Source organism: Gallinula chloropus (genome assembly GCF_964237585.1).
Source record: "Gallinula chloropus genome assembly, chromosome: Z".
NCBI lineage: Eukaryota > Metazoa > Chordata > Aves > Gruiformes > Rallidae > Gallinula > Gallinula chloropus.
In genome coordinates this window covers 67,414,015-67,430,430 of record NC_140089.1, presented here as the reverse complement: position 1 = coordinate 67,430,430, position 16,416 = coordinate 67,414,015, and the positions used below count along the sequence as shown (strand labels likewise).

General features: G+C 40.4%; 1 protein-coding gene across 3 annotated transcripts in view; it reads left to right on the top strand.

Annotated features, from left to right (window-relative positions):
- The window catches only part of KIF2A (kinesin family member 2A), a gene marked incomplete at its 5' end in the record, with an annotated part of 59,272 nt that overhangs the window by 31,475 nt on the left and 11,381 nt on the right, over positions 1–16,416 (top strand). For all 3 annotated transcript variants that reach the window (XM_084278726.1, XM_084278725.1, XM_084278724.1), the window contains 8 exons: positions 210–372; positions 4,660–4,750; positions 4,900–4,963; positions 5,350–5,441; positions 5,650–5,792; positions 6,505–6,709; positions 9,841–9,951; positions 15,208–15,275. In XM_084278726.1, the coding sequence (XP_084134852.1) occupies positions 210–372; positions 4,660–4,750; positions 4,900–4,963; positions 5,350–5,441; positions 5,650–5,792; positions 6,505–6,709; positions 9,841–9,951; positions 15,208–15,275 (937 nt within the window). The remainder of the gene's footprint in view (positions 1–209; positions 373–4,659; positions 4,751–4,899; positions 4,964–5,349; positions 5,442–5,649; positions 5,793–6,504; positions 6,710–9,840; positions 9,952–15,207; positions 15,276–16,416) is intronic.

The following is a 16,416-nucleotide window of genomic DNA, read 5'->3' as shown; positions in this document are numbered from 1 at the left end:
TTAATTTCTAGGAATTGGTAGGATAGGATGACAAGACTTCCAAAATAAGATCTCTTACTTAGCAGATGCTATCTAGGCACTGAGAGCCCAAATCCATTGCAGTGTTGTTACTTGGAGGAGCTGAGATGTTATAAGAGTGTAAACAGTGAGAAAAATGTAAAAACTTATCATGTGTTGTTAGTTAAATATATATTTCACTTATTTTATAGAAACTTTAATGAAAGACCTGGATGTAATAACAATTCCTAGTAAAGATGTTGTGATGGTACATGAACCAAAACAAAAAGTGGATTTAACAAGGTACCTAGAAAACCAAACTTTTCGTTTTGATTATGCCTTTGATGACACAGCTCCCAATGAAATGGTTTACAGGTATGTGTATATGCTTTTCTTTGTGAATCTTTTTTCTCATGTATCTCCCATGTTAATAACTGTGGACTTAACTGGGTCATGGACTTAACTCCTATGCTCTGTGTTACCAGATACATGTATAGCTACCTCCATTGTTTTCCCTGTTTACTTTTGTTTTAACTCTTTATCCTGAATTCTTCATCTGCAATGTCATCTCCACCTCTGCTCTCAGACCTCCACCAAGCCCTGCTGGTTTCCAGGCTCTAGCATGTATTGCCTGCCTCAGCTACTGCATATTCGAACAATTTCATGAGCTCTTCATTTGCCTCCAGGCTGTTGCCTTTGTAGTTAGGGTATGTGCAGCACCTGAGGAACCTGACTCATGGCTTTTCAGGAAACTTTCGAAGAAAAGGACAGCTCCAGCCCCAAAGAGCTTGCAGTTTGTGTGTAAGATAATTAAGAAAACAAGTGGAAACAAGTCAGAAGAGGGTGGGGAAGGAATACACAGGATAAGAGAGGTTGTGTTGCTGAGATACTTCATCTGGCTTGGCTTCTGGAAGCAAACTGGCAGATGCAGCACAGAGGTGCATGGAGCTAAATTATCTTGCTCAAAATGCTGCATCTGTTTTATTTTAAAAAACAATAGCAACAAAGGCACACATCCACTTTCAGCCCTAAGGTATTTGGATCTCCATTTTCTCCTCTGTTCTTCTGTTTCACTTGCACATTTGGCACAGAATAACATACATCGTGCTTTTAAAAATTTTAGAAGAGCAGCTTACCTTTTTCAGGTCACTAAATGGTGTAGGTACGGTAGGAGACAAGGATGGACACTGCAACAGGTCAAAATTTTGATACACAGTCTAAATACTGTGAAGCTTTTTTCAGGGAATGTTGGTATTAGAAAGAAATTTGAAGAAGATACTTTTCCTTGTGGGTGGAAAGTACTTCCCATAGCATTAAGCAGCAGCGACAGAAAAATTATATTAATTCTTATTTTTAGTCCAACTACAAAGTTAAAGTTACCACCATGCCCTGTTTGATGTAGGATGCTAATATCCCATTGGTGATAACAGAAAATCTGTAGTTAAAGACTTACGAAAAGGCCTTGAAAATTAGAGCTTCTGCCTCATAGAATTAGGAGAAGGATGGTGAAGGGAAAATGTATTTAGTCTGTTAGTTCATGCTAACAAAAGACTTCTGAACAGCAGACCTCTGTCCTTCGAGATTTCTCTGTCTGGTGGTTGTCTACTGGTAGCATTTTTCCTTTCTCAACAGTGCAGAGTTACAGGAGAGCCAGCTAGCTGGTGATGTGTGCCTCTCCCAATCATTTTCCTCCTGCTTAAAAAGCAGTTCTTCTCCCTGCTCCCTGCTATTTATCTTTGTGAGCATAGTGTTTACATGTTTTTGGCATATCATGTGACTGTATTTTGGCATTGAGTTTTCTCCAGTCAATTTTTATTAATTATGTAATGCATTAATGGTAATATAGGAACATATTTAAAGTTGGTTGTATTTAATCTGAAACGGTAAGTCTTGAACCTGTACAACAGTACAGGCTTTCTCCTTCTCCCTCATATGGCACAATAATGATTATTACTTGAGGGGAAACTCTACTTCAGAGACACTTGTAATAACAGAAGAGTGAAACAGGTATTGTCAGGTGCTCTCACCAGAACTTCAGGGTCACAGTGGGGAAAAAAAGAGTTTGACAAGTTACTCCAGTTTTCTCCAGTATGCTGAAAAAAAAAATCTTCAGTTTGAGGGAGAAAGGGAAAACGACTACTTTTACTATTGCTATTACTTAAGCTGTATTTTAGTGTTTTTCAATGAATGAGCTGCAACACCAAGTTGCAAGTTTTCCATACTATTAAAAAACCACACACTGGTTTGAATAGGTATGCTTTCTGAGTTTTAAAGGAGAAACACAGTTTACATTTCTGAAAGATCAGGATTGCAAATAAAGGTTCTAGTAAAAGTAAAGTTGGACCATTTTGGCATGGTACCATTTGGAGTAGTATAGAGCTTCTTTGAAAACTTTCCTAGATACCTTGGTATTTCGCTGTACTTTTGAATAGGTATAATTATGTCTCTTTTTTATAAATCAGCAAAATAAATCAGTCTGTTTGGGCAGATTTGCCCGTAGCCCCATCCAACCTGGCCTTGAACACTGCTAGGGACGGGCCAGCCACAGCTTCTCTGGGCAACCTGTGCCAGGGTCTCACCACCCTCACAGGGAAGAATTTCTTCCTAACACCTAATCTAAATCTATTCTCTTTTAGAGTCATTACCCCTTGTCCTATCACTACACTCCCTGATAAACAGCCTCTCCAGCTTTCCTGTAGTTAGCCTTTAGGTTCTGGAAGGCTGCTAGAAGTTCTCCCAAGAGTCTCCTCCTCTCCAGGCTGAACAATCCCAAATCTCTCAGTAAGTGCTCCATTCCTCTCATCTTCATGGCCCTCCTCTGGACTCACTCCAACAGCCCAGTATCTTGTACTGGGCAATCCTAGAGCTGGGCACAGCACTCCAGGTGGGGTGTATCCAGAGCAGAGGGGCAGAAACACCTCCCTCAACCTGCTGGTCATTTTTCTTGATGGAGCCCAGGACACTGTTGGCCTTCTGAGCTGCTATTGCACAGTCAGCTCATGGTGAGCTTGTCATTGATCAGCACCCCTGAGTCCTTCTCATTAGGGCTGCTCTCAATCCATCCTTCACCCAGCCTGTAGCTGTGCTTGGGATTTCACCAGCCTGCACGCAGGACCTTGCACTTGGCCATGCTGAACTTCATGTCTTTGAGCACAACCATCCAGTCCATTCCTTATCCATGAAGTGGTCCATCCATCAAGTCCATGCCTCTCCAATTTAGACAAGGATGTCATGTGGGACAGTGTCAGATGCTTTGCACAAGCCTAGGCAGATGATGTCTCTCACTCTTCCCTTATCCACCAGTGCTGTAGTCCAATCAGAGAATGCCACCAAATTTGACAGGCATGATTTGCCCTTAGTGAAGCCATGTTGGCTGTCACCATTCACCTCCTTACTTTCCATGTGCCTGAGCAGTTTCCAGGAGGATGTGCTCCATGATCTTGCCAGGCACAGAGGTGAGACTGACCAGTTTATAGTTACCCAGGTCTTCCTTTTTTCTGTTTTTAAAACTGGGGGTTATGTTTCCCCTTCTCCAGTCAATGGGAACTTCATCCACCAGTTCCATCAGAACTCACTGGTGTGCCTTATCAGGTCCCATGGACTTGCGCACCTTCAGGTTCCTTAGATGTTCTCAAACCTGATTTTCTCAATAATGGGAAATTCTCCATTCTCCCAGTCCTCACCTTTGCCATTTGCCACCTGGGTCCAGAAGAAGTATAAAAGAAAAGCTTAGGGCTGATCAGGTGTCATCTGGTATATCTTTGATGAAAATTAATGATTCAGTTAAACAGTTTTTTGCATAACCCTTGGTTGCTGAATGGCTTGGTCTTGACCATATTATTTTTGTAAGTGATCTTGTGTTGGTTTCAGAGTGGAATTAAAGATACTTTATGTGTAAACACCTGGAATAAGTTTAGAAAGAGAGACTTTTTCAGAGAGATTCTTACCTCCATTGGTAACCCTCCATTAGATTACCCTTTGCTTTTGGAGCTTTTAATTAAATAATTGTGATAAGCATGGGGGTTTTTTTAAGTAAAAATGAAGTCCCTAAAATAGAAAAATGATACTTTGAGTAATATTTTTGACACATCAAATAATACTTCAGGGCTAACTAGGTTATTCCATTCTGAGGAGCTTGGGTATCTGTTTTCTTGAGTCTTTATGTTCTCAAAATATTAGGTTGTGCAGTGTGGTTTGGCCTCTTGTCTTCTAAATTTAACCCTGGAAGCTGATTTGGGGAGGAAAAGAACCAGACTAGTAAAACTGTAGCCAGATTTTAGTGTTGGCAAAACCTAAGTATTTATTTGCTCCACTGTCCTATTTTGATGTATTCTAATTCTGTCTTATTTAGGGTGCTCCAAATTCCATGTAGTAAGCTGTGCTGTGTCGCATCATTAAAAGAAGGAAATCTTTTTTCCTTAGGGTTTGAATGCAGATAATATTGTTTATTGTCAATTAAAAGGGGAGCTTGTAGATTTTATTTTAATGTTTTTAGGATATTTCAGTGCCTTAGAGCTGATAATCTCTTTAGAGATGTTCTTTGGCCTCTCAAAATACAGGGCCAGTTTTGTCACTTCTGGCCTTAAAATTTGTAGCATCCTTGTGGTAGTGACATCTTAAAGTAAGTCAGTTTCTCAAGTACTGCTGTTTTTTGCATTTAAGGTTTACAGCTCGACCATTAGTGGAGACCATATTTGAAAGGGGAATGGCCACTTGTTTTGCTTATGGGCAAACAGGCAGTGGAAAAACCCATGTAAGTATTTCTTCTATGTGTCAGCAGTAAACTTTTTATATGTGATACACATGGAGAAATTCAGATAAGTAACAAAGACTTAAATTCTGTGATGCTTATACTATAAATTTGTTTTGTTTTTCTGTTTTGTTTTGTTTTTTTTAATTTAGACTATGGGTGGTGACTTTTCAGGAAAGAACCAAGATTGTTCTAAGGGAATATATGCACTTGCAGGTAAGACCTTACTGGTCTGTTGGCTTTTTGCAAATTACAGATCAATAAATTATCTTCTCCCTGTTGTACTAATATAAGGGTCTAAATATCTTGTATTACAATGGAGCTTTGGTTAATTGAAAAGTACTTCCTGGATGTGTAGTCTTTACATTTACTTTACATAGACACACACAACTGTAAAAATGTAATAAATATAATGGCTTATTAAGCTTATAATTTTGGGGTCTTCGCCATGTGCTGATGTAATGTGGCAGTTAAAACTGCAATGTTTTAGACCTGTTTGACTGATCCTATCTGTTATGCTTGCAGCTGTTATGCATTAATGAGTTTTCACTAAATGAAAATATGTAACAAGATTTCTTTTTGTCCTGGAAATGTATTCACAGCTCGAGATGTCTTTTTAATGCTAAAGAAACCAAACTATAAGAAGTTAGAGCTTCAAGTATATGCAACATTTTTTGAGATCTACAGTGGTAAGGTAAGCACCAGAGCTTTTTCTGAGGGAGGTGCAATTTCTCTTTCAGAAACAAGATTTTTGTCACATAAAAGATTTTTCAGATAATTCTTTACACTTACTATCATGTTTGTCCATGGAATGTTTTGTGTATTTTGATATGGGATTTGAAACAAGTGTCTTTCAAAAATCCTCTTTAACTGTTCTGTTTATCCCCTTCCCTCCCCTTAAGGTTTTTGACTTATTGAACAGGAAGACAAAATTGAGAGTGTTAGAAGATGGTAAACAGCAAGTCCAGGTGGTGGGATTACAGGAACGAGAAGTCAAGTGTGTTGAAGATGTTCTTAAGCTTATTGAAATAGGCAACAGCTGCAGGTATCTCCCATAGCTTTCAACAATTTTTCATTGTACATTAAAGAATCAGAGCTTGATATTTTGGGGGGTCTCTTCATGGTGGTGGCTTCTTAATATGCAATAGTTTTTCCCATGGTGATGGCTGCAAGTAGGGAATCTGCATACCTTTTATGTAACGATACTTAGAGTTCCCCTGTCTCCTAGGGAGAAGTAAGTACTGATTTTTCTACTGGATGTGAGCTGCATGCATTATGTAACCAGCTTACTGACTTAAATTCATATCGTTTATAATCTGGAATACTGCCAGATTCTTCAGCTCTCAAAGGCCTTGATATGTAATGACAGAGGTTAAGTGTAAATTTTTTTCAAAGCGTCCAGCTTCATTGTCTTTAAAATTAGCCTTGTGCATAGACTGCTGCCTGATCAGACAAAAATGCCAGCAACTCTCTGATAGTCTGAAATCTCTGAAGATCTGATTTACCTCCCTTTTAAAAGCAAGAATAAAATGGTTACTGTTTCCATTTCTGTTTGAGGAGAGTATTACTGTACAATGTACCTCCAGTTATTAGGGTTGTATCTCTAGTTTCCACAAGAACTACAGCCATGCTGTCAACATATGTAAGAAAACCCAGGCCTCTGCCCTGAGAAGACTTGCATTCTGAGGGTGCCATGTTTAGCATGTATGCTCCTTCTCCTGATCATATGTTCTTCCCTTCTCTCCTTCTGTTTAAAGGACATCTGGCCAGACATCTGCAAATGCACACTCATCTCGAAGCCATGCAGTGTTTCAGATTATTCTCAGAAGGAAAGGGAAATTGCATGGTAAATTTTCTCTGATTGATCTGGCTGGCAATGAAAGAGGAGCAGATACATCCAGTGCGGATAGGCAGACGAGACTGGAAGGCGCGGAGATCAACAAGAGCCTTTTAGCACTCAAGGTAACTGAAATGTTTCCATTGCCTTTGAGTAGGTGGAAGCCTTCTGCATATAATAGCAATGTCTATTCAAACGAGTGTTTTTTGCAGGCTTTGCTTGTCTCCATTGTCTACTGATGTGACAGGTAAAATAATGTGTTGATTTTTCCTCTAAATGCCTGAAGGAACACTTGGTAATTGCCAAGTTGAAACATTGCAGAAACCTTGTGTTATCAATATGCATGTAGTTTAAAAAACAAATAAACAAAGAACCACAACCCCAAAACCACCTCAACAAATAATCCCTGCTTGTTGAATTTGAAGTCTTTTCTGATAGCTATCTAAAATGGGAGGACGAATGACTGACTTTGGCACTCAAGGTCCAAAATACTAATTGGAAATATTCTCACTAATCTCAGTAAATAAGTGTTTCTTTCTAAATAAAAAATAAAGTTACCTTTCCATTGTATTTATTGACTGCTGTTAATTGATTAAAGCAACACAACAGCAGCCTATTGAGAAAGATCTAACAAATAGTTTAAAATAACCCTTGAAAGTTAGAATCCATTTTTGAGTACTTTGTTACAGCAAATTGTCTGATACAGTTGTTTCACAGATTTTCATATATTGATCCAGAGTATGTCCAGAGAGTTAAGAAATATTTAAATACAGATATGGCTTTTTTCATTTGTTTTATAATGATTAAAAGTGGTTCAGTCTGAATAGAGAAAATAAATTTTTGGTTGTCACTAGGGAAGCAGTAGTTTTGAATGTCTCAGAACTTAGGTCTGTTGGTTAGGTGTGCTTAGGTTTTCTACCTCAGCATCAGCTCTTAGGAGAAGGCTTGTATCTGACTAAGCAGATCTCACAAAACACTGTAATCGAATCAAACTGGTTTATTTGGTTGGGTTTTTTCCCCTTTTTTCCAGTTTAATTGTTGATTCTGTAATGGATAGGGCCTTCAGTGCAATACCAATAAAACATACTTAGTTCATTTGCATACAGCTTGTCTTTTTAATTGTAATGAAAAGTTCTGCTGCTGCTGTACTAGTGGCTGTGATCTAAATTATATGCTTAAGGAGAAATAAAAGGAAGTAGGGGTTTTCCAGAGGTCTAAAGAGTGTTACAAGAAGATAGAAATTTCTCAGTGATATGTTAGTTTTGCATTTTTCATCTATTTATCCCTGAAATTATGCAGCTTTTTCCATTTGCTTTCAAGACCCTTGAATTTATTGTCAAGTTTGAATTAAGCCAGAATGTTCTGAGGAGTGATCTTTGGTACTAGTCCACGACTTGCTATTTGCATCTGGTTATCAGTCCTGTCTTAACCTGTTTGGATTTTTGGAACAGGAAATTATTTCTGTAATGGAATTCTACATGGAAGTAGTGTTTTCATTTTGTTACCTGGCTTTCTGAGCTATGATGAAAAGTGAAAGAAGTAGAAAACTCCATTAATTTAGAAACTGGCACTGTTCTCCTATAAACCTTTTACTAATAAGGAGATAATCCAATTATAATTTTTCAGGAGTAAGCAAACTAAAGATCATTACAGTAAATTAAAATTTCTTAATTAAAACTTGTTGGTTGCCATATCAGTAATTCAGCATACACATTTGTTACTGGGTTTAGTTTGTAATGTCAGTTGTTGAAAATCTGTTGCCCTCTTCCTGACTAATCTGCTTTTCGCCTTAAGTAAGTGTAGTATTAACACATAGATTAAAAGAATTCAAGGAATGCACTGCCTTGCTCACCTCTAAGTGTTGAGTCCTTCTTAGCATTTGCACGTGAAATTCACATTCAACAAGCTTTAGTCTTTCTGTTTATCTGAGCTGTGTCCATTCTATAAAATTCAGCTGGTGAGTTTTTTAGATAATGACCTTAGTTAAAGCCAGCTTGCCCTTGTTCTGTTCAGTATCATGGCAGTTTTATTCTGAGACTGTTTTTAGTTCTGTTTTATGCTGTTTCACAGTTGCAATGTTTTCTTGGATTATCATCCCACATGCTTTTGGAAGAAGCTGTTTCTAGGAGATTTCCAAAGGCCACAAGGATGTGGCTGCAGCTGGAGGATTAATTGAACTACTATAGAACTATTCATGTAGCACAAAAGCCATTCCCTCTGTTAGTACTGCTAAAAGCAAACCTGTAATTTGAAAAAGCTTTTGAAGTGTGGTTGTTTGAAGGAGTTCTATGTGTAGACGTGTTAAAACTGTACAAGGGAGCCATGCATCTGGAGTACACAAAGTACTAAGGTGAAGGCAGAAACTAGAATTAATAATCAAAATATGACGATGACAGAAAATTAGATTTAAGCTTTCTTTGTGTAAGTAATTTATTATGTCTGAGCGGACAGAGGCGATGTTTAGATTAGTGCGACGCTGGTTTGCACTCCATTGTACTTAGTTGCTGCTGTGACTTCTATAGTAGTTTCATAATATTTACATCTGTGCAGTATTCCTCACTGGAACTCTCCATCCAACTGTAAATATTAGTTTAGCCCCATACCCTTGTGAGTAAAAGAGGAGACCTTATCCCCCCCCCCCTTTTTTTTTCGCATGAAGACTATTTTAAAACAGGGAATGACTTACATTTTCAGGGGTCTTCCAGTAACGAGTACATCAGTAGGGAGCTATACTTGCTAGGTTTGTGACCCGTGGAAGCTTTCAGAAAGTTTGTTTTCTTCTGAGCTGTAAAGAAAGTGTGTGGTAGAGCCAGAATCAGAGCTACAGATTTTAATTGATAGGATTAACACATGTCCCTGTACACACTATTTCTGCTGGCAGAGGTTGTAGCTCACCCAGGCTGCTGCAGCTGATAATTAGAAATAATTGCCTGTCTGGACACTTAACATCAACACCATTTTTTTCTTTTGTTTTTCTTGTTGGATACAATAGATGTAAACATTTTAGATGAGATTCAGAAAGCTTTTAGGCTCCTAAATTCTTTTTAAGTTCCTGCCTGTCTACTGAACATAATGAAAGGTAAAATCCTAACACTTCTTGAGTCTGAACGTTAATGGTAAATTTTAGTGATATTTTAGGGTACAGCAATGTAATTAAGGCATGTGTTTTCTGGTTTTTGAACTGCATTTGTGTTAGATTTTTCAACCTAAAAGAAAAATGTTAAAGAAAAATGCCTACATCTGTTTGTTGTTTCAGGAGTGCATTAGAGCCTTAGGCCGAAACAAACCTCATACTCCCTTCAGAGCAAGTAAACTTACTCAGGTGCTAAGAGATTCATTCATAGGAGAAAACTCCCGTACTTGTATGGTAAGTCGGCTGGTTTAACTATTTGCTCTAAGAGTGACAAAGAAAAAAAAGTCACTGGGAATTCAGGCTGTTAATGTTTAAAATTTGTTACTTGCTACTGGCAATGTGTTGGATTTTTTATCCTTGAACTGACACTGTATGTGAAGTGAGACTTCCAGCAGAGACATTTCAGGTAACTTGCTCCCTTCTCAGTTTTTCTTGTCCTTTCTTACAGCTTGTTGCAGGTTTCTAGGTAGGTGCCTATCTAGAAACACTTCTAACTTGAGAAGTTTGTGTGTTTGTTTGCTTATTTTTAATAATGTTGTAATTACACGAGGGTATTGTTTGTTGATTCAGACTTCTGGAAAAAGTGACAGAGTCTGGAAGTACAGTGGCAAGTCACAATCTTTAAATGACAAAGACAAAATTGGTATCAAAGGCATCAGAATATGCTTCAGGATGTTGACAGGAGGGGAAGTACTTGGGATGGATGTGATGAACAGTTGTGTGTTTTATAAACATGCACTTGCAGCAGTCTGAAAAAACAGATTTTTCTTTGTCAGATGGGGGAAAGGACAGATAAAAGCACTGATGTCCACTTGTTTTGTTTGTGCATCCTTGCAAACTTTTGGCAGTGAAGACCAATTGCTAGGCTATTTTTTTCTCCTTGGAATTAGTTACTCTAGAGGCCAAAGAAGCCTGCAGATCACAACATGAAAACCATGGTGTTAGGGCAGCCTTGTCTTCCCTTTAGGTGTTAGGTGCGGTTCTAATTAAAAATGGTGGTAAAACAACAGTTTTTTATTAACATTTTTATTAACTTTTTTCTCCTTCAGTTTTCCTGATGAAAAGACAAGACTATTCTTTCCACTGAGATATAACTTCATAAATCCTGTTTAGGATCTAAAGCTAAATTGTGCATCACTAGCTAGTGTGTCCACACTGATAAAGATTTGGAAAGTTTGCCTGTTGGAAATTTTTCTCTGTACATAAAATAATCAACATTTGTGAATATTTCATGAAGTTCTCACCATCACCTTTGCCTTCTTTATAAGTGCAAGCAAGCTGACTTTGTTTTGGTGGCTTTTTATTTAATTGTTACTCTTCTTACAAGGTTGTCATAACATTTTTATTTACCATTTAAATGTGCAGGGAATGCTATCGGGAATAACAGAATCATAGAATCACAGACTGGTTTGGGTTGGAAAGAACCTCAAAGATCATCTAGTTCCAACCCCCTTGCCATGGACAGGGACACCTCTCACTAGACCACATTGTCCAAAGCCCCATCCAGCCTGACCTTAAATGCCTCCATGGACAGGGCTGCCACAACCTCTGTGCCAGGGCCTCACCACCCTCACAGGGAAGAATTTCTTCCCAATATCTAACCTAAACCTACCCTCTTTCAGCTTGAAGCCATTGCCCCTTGTCCTATCCCCTACACTGCCTGGTGAACAGTCCCTCTCCCACTTTCCTGAGGACCCCTTTAAGTACTGGTATGCTGCAGTTAGGTCTCCCCAGAGCCTTCTCTTCTCTGGACTGAAGAAGCCCAACTCTTGCAGCCTGTCTTCATAGGAGAGGTGCTCCAGCCCCCGATCATCTTTGTTTTCCTCCTCTGGACTTGCTCCAACAGTTCCATTTTTTTCCTGTACTGGGGACCCCAGAGCTGGACACAGCACTCCAGGTGGGGTCTCATGAGAGCAGAGGGTCAGAATCGTCTCTCTCTTGACCTGCTGGCCATGCTGTTCTTGATGCAGCCCAGGACACAGTTGGCCTTTGGAGCTACTAGTAAACAGTGCCAACTCATTTTGAGCTTGTCATTGATCAGCACCCCTGAGTCTTCTCCCCAGAGCTGCTCTCAGTCAATTCTCCACTCAGCCTGTGATTGTGCTTGGGACTGCACCAACCCACATACAGGACTTTGCACTTGGCCTTGTTGAACTTCATGCAGTTCACATGGGCCCATCTCTCCAGCCTGTCAAAGTATCTCTGGATGGCATCCCTTCCCTCCAGTGTGTCCACCTCACTACACAGCTTGGTGGTGTTGGCAAATGTGCTGAGCGTGCACTCAATCCCACTGTCCATGTCACTGACCAGTATGTTGAACAGTGCTGGTCCTAGTACTAACCCCTGAGGAACACCACTCATCAGACATCCACGTGGACATAATCCATCATTTATGGGTGTTAAATTTCTGATAAAGCTTTCATTCCCTTTATTTAATGTTCAATACAGTTAAAAATTAATGAAAAAAAGTCTCCTGTGAAACTGAGTGGAAGTATGCTTGAATCGTTTTCTTTAATTTTCACATTCATGTAACTGCAGTCACTTTACAATAAAGAATAAGGAGGCCCTTTCATGATGACATCCTGCTTTCAAAATCATTTTTCTCTTACTTTGCCATGTAGTTTCTCAGTACGGGGAACCACTTGTGACATTCTGGTTTTAGTGTTTGTTTGCATGGGATTTTTATCAAGAATTTCATCAGCAAAGTTTTTTCTTAAGATGCTGATGTGGGAAGAAGGACATTTAGGAGGCTGTGACTTATCCTGATTTCTAGCTGAAAGGAAGTAAGGAAGGAAAAGAAATGCACGTTTGTTCAATTGAGCTCTTGCATTTGCAGCATATGTTCCTGTGATAGCATGGTGGATGCAGAATAAAGCTGTCTGCCTAGAGATCCAACAGGTTTCTAAACAGTATATATTGATTTGAGTGAGGTGTAGGAGATACCTTGGCTTGGAATTACCTCCAGTCCTTTCTGGTTACCTGGAAGGAGGAGATTTTCACTCTGGTGGCCAGGTAGTGGGAATAGTGGATAATGATCGGCAGTCTTACCTCTCTTTTGGGTTCTCTTTTGACTCTCTTATTAAGACAGTTTATTCAGCTCTCCTTGGCAGCGTGTGCCTGGTTTGTAAGCAGGTTCATGTGTAGGTTTAATATCACACACTGGCAAAATTTTACTCAGGGAATTTACAAGGAAAGAAAAACGTCGTCATGCGCTGCCGTCCTAGCTGAAGCACTAGACCCCTCAGCCCTCTGGGCTGGGAGAAGGATCCTCAGACCTTGGTCTGCCAGAAGGGCCATTGATCCCACTGTGATGGATTATAAGCAATGTAGCCATGTTTGAAATAGGAAGAGTGGTCATTACGTGTCTTAAAGATGTATCTGCCCATAAGTAGCACAGCTTTTTTCCATCCTCATTTGGATTTATGAGTGAGGAAGTGAGCGACAGGCAAGCCAGAGTCCTCTTGTCCTGCCTGGACTGGGCTTGTTGGGGGACAAGGACACGTGATGTCATTCATGGTCAACAGACAGAATCTTGTGCGCAGGTTCGTGTGCCTGAGCGGGGCAGCCGTGCGGCAGCACTCCCCCAGAGCAGCTGCACCTTACACCCTCCCGGCCGCGGGAGCAGCCCCGGGGCTGAGGGCAGCTGCCCTGTGCTCTGGGCTCTGAACGCTGAACCCATGGAAGAGGTGCACATGTCTGTCATGTTAAATGAGTGGAAGGAGTCTAGGAGCTTGTAGCTTTTGTTAATTACTACTGAGAACACTTTATAGAGAGACATGGAATCATGTGGGGCTTTTTAAATCTTGCACTTGTTTTCATTAGTAACTGATGTGTGCTGGTATAAGGGGCTTAAATGTACATCTGTATGCAGCTCTTCAGACTTTCTAACCCCCTCCCACCACATACTTTTCCTTTTTCCCCAGTAGGAGAAATTCCTCCTATGATGACTACCTGTGCTTATGTACAGTAATGGCAGCAGCAGGATGAAAGAGAAGACCAGGATTATCAGCTTCAGTCTCATGATGCTGTGTTGCCACAAAAAATGTTAGGGTGTAGGACTGTAGAGGAGATTGTCCTGGGAAGTGCCTTTATGGTTTTCCTGAAAGGAGCATGGATGAAAAAATTGGACTGCTCAGAGAAGCTAGGACAAATAATGACACTGCTGTTGCCTGATCACAGTTACTATTTTTGCTGAGTGCTGGAAAGAAGGTGGTATCTTCAGGGTATTTTATTTAACTGGAAAAGGGAAGGCCTATGGATTCCAGATTGTCCTGGTTTCGGTCAGGATGGAGCTAACTTCTTTTGTAGCAGTGGATGGAATGCTGTGTTTGGGAGTTAAAATGGGAGCAGTGCTGATAACACCCTGATGGTTTTAGTTGCTGTCAGACAGTCAAGGAGTTTCTTAGTTCTTCATATTTCTCTATTCGTGAGAAAGGAGGGGCGAAGCCAGGACAGGTGACCCAAACAGGCCAAAGGGAGTATTCCATGCCAATTACGTCCTGCTCAGTATAAAGGGGGGCTGGTGGGAGGAGGAGCAGGGACAGCTCTGGGACGCGTGGTTTTTGGGGGATGATCGGGTTCCGGGACAGCTCTGGGTGGCACGGCCTGAATTGTGGGTTCGGTGAGAAACTGCATTGTGTATCAACAGCTTCATATATTTTTTGCTCTAAAGTCCTGTTAGCATTGTTATGTTTTATCTTTCTGCTGTTTTAGTAAACTGTCCTTATCCCAACCCACGGGCTTTTGGTTTCTTGGTTTTGGGGTTGTTATTTGCCCCTTTCTTTTCCCTTCCCTCACCCCCCCTCCCCCCCCCCCTCTTCTCCCCCTGCTCTTTTCCTTTAAAGAGCAGACAGCTGCGTAGATCTCGGCTCTCAGCCGGGGTAAAACCACAACACAGATACATGTGATAGTAAGTTAGCTATCAAGTAATGTTTACAGACAGCTTCTAATTGAGGAGAAAAAAAGTATCTTAGGAATAAACACATGCTTATATTTACTATTATTAAGAATAGTTTTGGACTGTGGCTAAAATAGAGCTCTCAAATCAGTGTACAGTCTGCTTGAATGGAGACCTAGATATAAATCAGTGTACAGTCTGCTTGAATGGAGACCTAGATATAGAAAAGTAATAATCTGGTAGTTGTTTTCGTGATATATTAGATTTACTTTATACTGAGTTGCTTATTTCCCTTTCTGAGGAGTTTTTATTTTTTCCAGTTAAGAGTTTTGCATTTAGATATCATGCTACCATGACATGGGGGAAAATTGACTGAATTCTTAATGTTCCAAGTACAATTAAAAACATTAAATCGAAGCTTTGTCTTGACATCTGTTTCCTTGAGATGTCATTCTGTAAGGACAGCTGTACATAGTAGACAGTTTTCATAGGTCTCAAATGAAACTGGAGTTTTTAAAAATAAAGTTGATTTGAATTATCTACCATTTCATCAGTACAGAGCAACTTACTAAGGTGTGGTGTGTTTCCTGCAGATTGCTACAATTTCTCCGGGGATGGCGTCATGCGAAAACACTCTGAATACGCTGAGATATGCAAACAGGTATGGAGAATGTCACTGCTTCTACCTGTACTGCACCTCTGACATTTGGAACTGTTGTTTCTTCTTGTAGAATTATTCTAGCTACTCAAATGATTTTGCCATGTGTGCATTGTTTAATTTCAGTTTAATGGAAACCAGATTACTGATCCAGGCTCACATTTAATTTAAATTGTCACTTTTTACAACCATTAACAGCTAATCAATAGGATCTGCATTTACGCCATTATCTAGAGATAGATAGTATGTGTTGCAAGGAATGTGGGAGATGCTGCTATTGAGTTTTGCTCCTGCTCTGGAGGCACCATCTTTTGCATTAGGGTTAGTGGGTTTTCCTGATGGTTCCCTAGGGTGTTAGCTGGAATACCTGTCTGCAGCGTGGGGCTGTTTTCGTCCCCTTGGTGGAACTGCCTGCAGTTCCCAGTCTGCTCCATACATATACATGAAGTGTCATACTTCTCATCTTCAGGCAAATACCTGAGACCCCTCAGTAAAGAGTCAGTTAATCCAACAGTGACTGTAATCAGTGTAGGGATATCAGCACCTCCAGAGGCTGATGCAGCACCTCTGAGACCTGTACTGCTCTCTGAAAGTGTTCATCTCTCTTCACTGAGTGTGGAAGGAGCCCTTCCCTGCTACAGTTATCCTTTGTTTAATGTCTGTGAAGATGGGGTCATCAGGTCCTGCATTGTCCCTGCAGCCAGAACTGAGATCAGGAGACGCTTCTGTGCTTTGCTGAAAAACACAAGGGAGGGAAACAGCCCATCAGAAACCCTAGCTTGGCCAGAAGAGGCTACCATCTAGTGGCCTGATTGCCTTAGTGTAAGGGCAGAGCCAAGTCTGCTCCTCCTTGGCTGGGAACCCCTGGCCGATGGCTAATTGGACACAAGATGCAGGCTAGGAAAGCTTGGCACCCACCCCTCTCAGTATCCAGATGTCTTTGAGTGTGGACCAAGGGAGATCATAACAAATCTGCCTGGCTTGTGCCAGTCTGTGCAACCTCCTTCCTGGTGAGGAGGCATCTGCTCCCCTGCTTACGGACCCGTAGGGAAGGACCTTGCACACTCATTGGGACTTGCTGGGTATTTTACCCCATGTAGAACTCGCACACTCATTGGGACTTGCTGGGTATTTTACCCCTTGT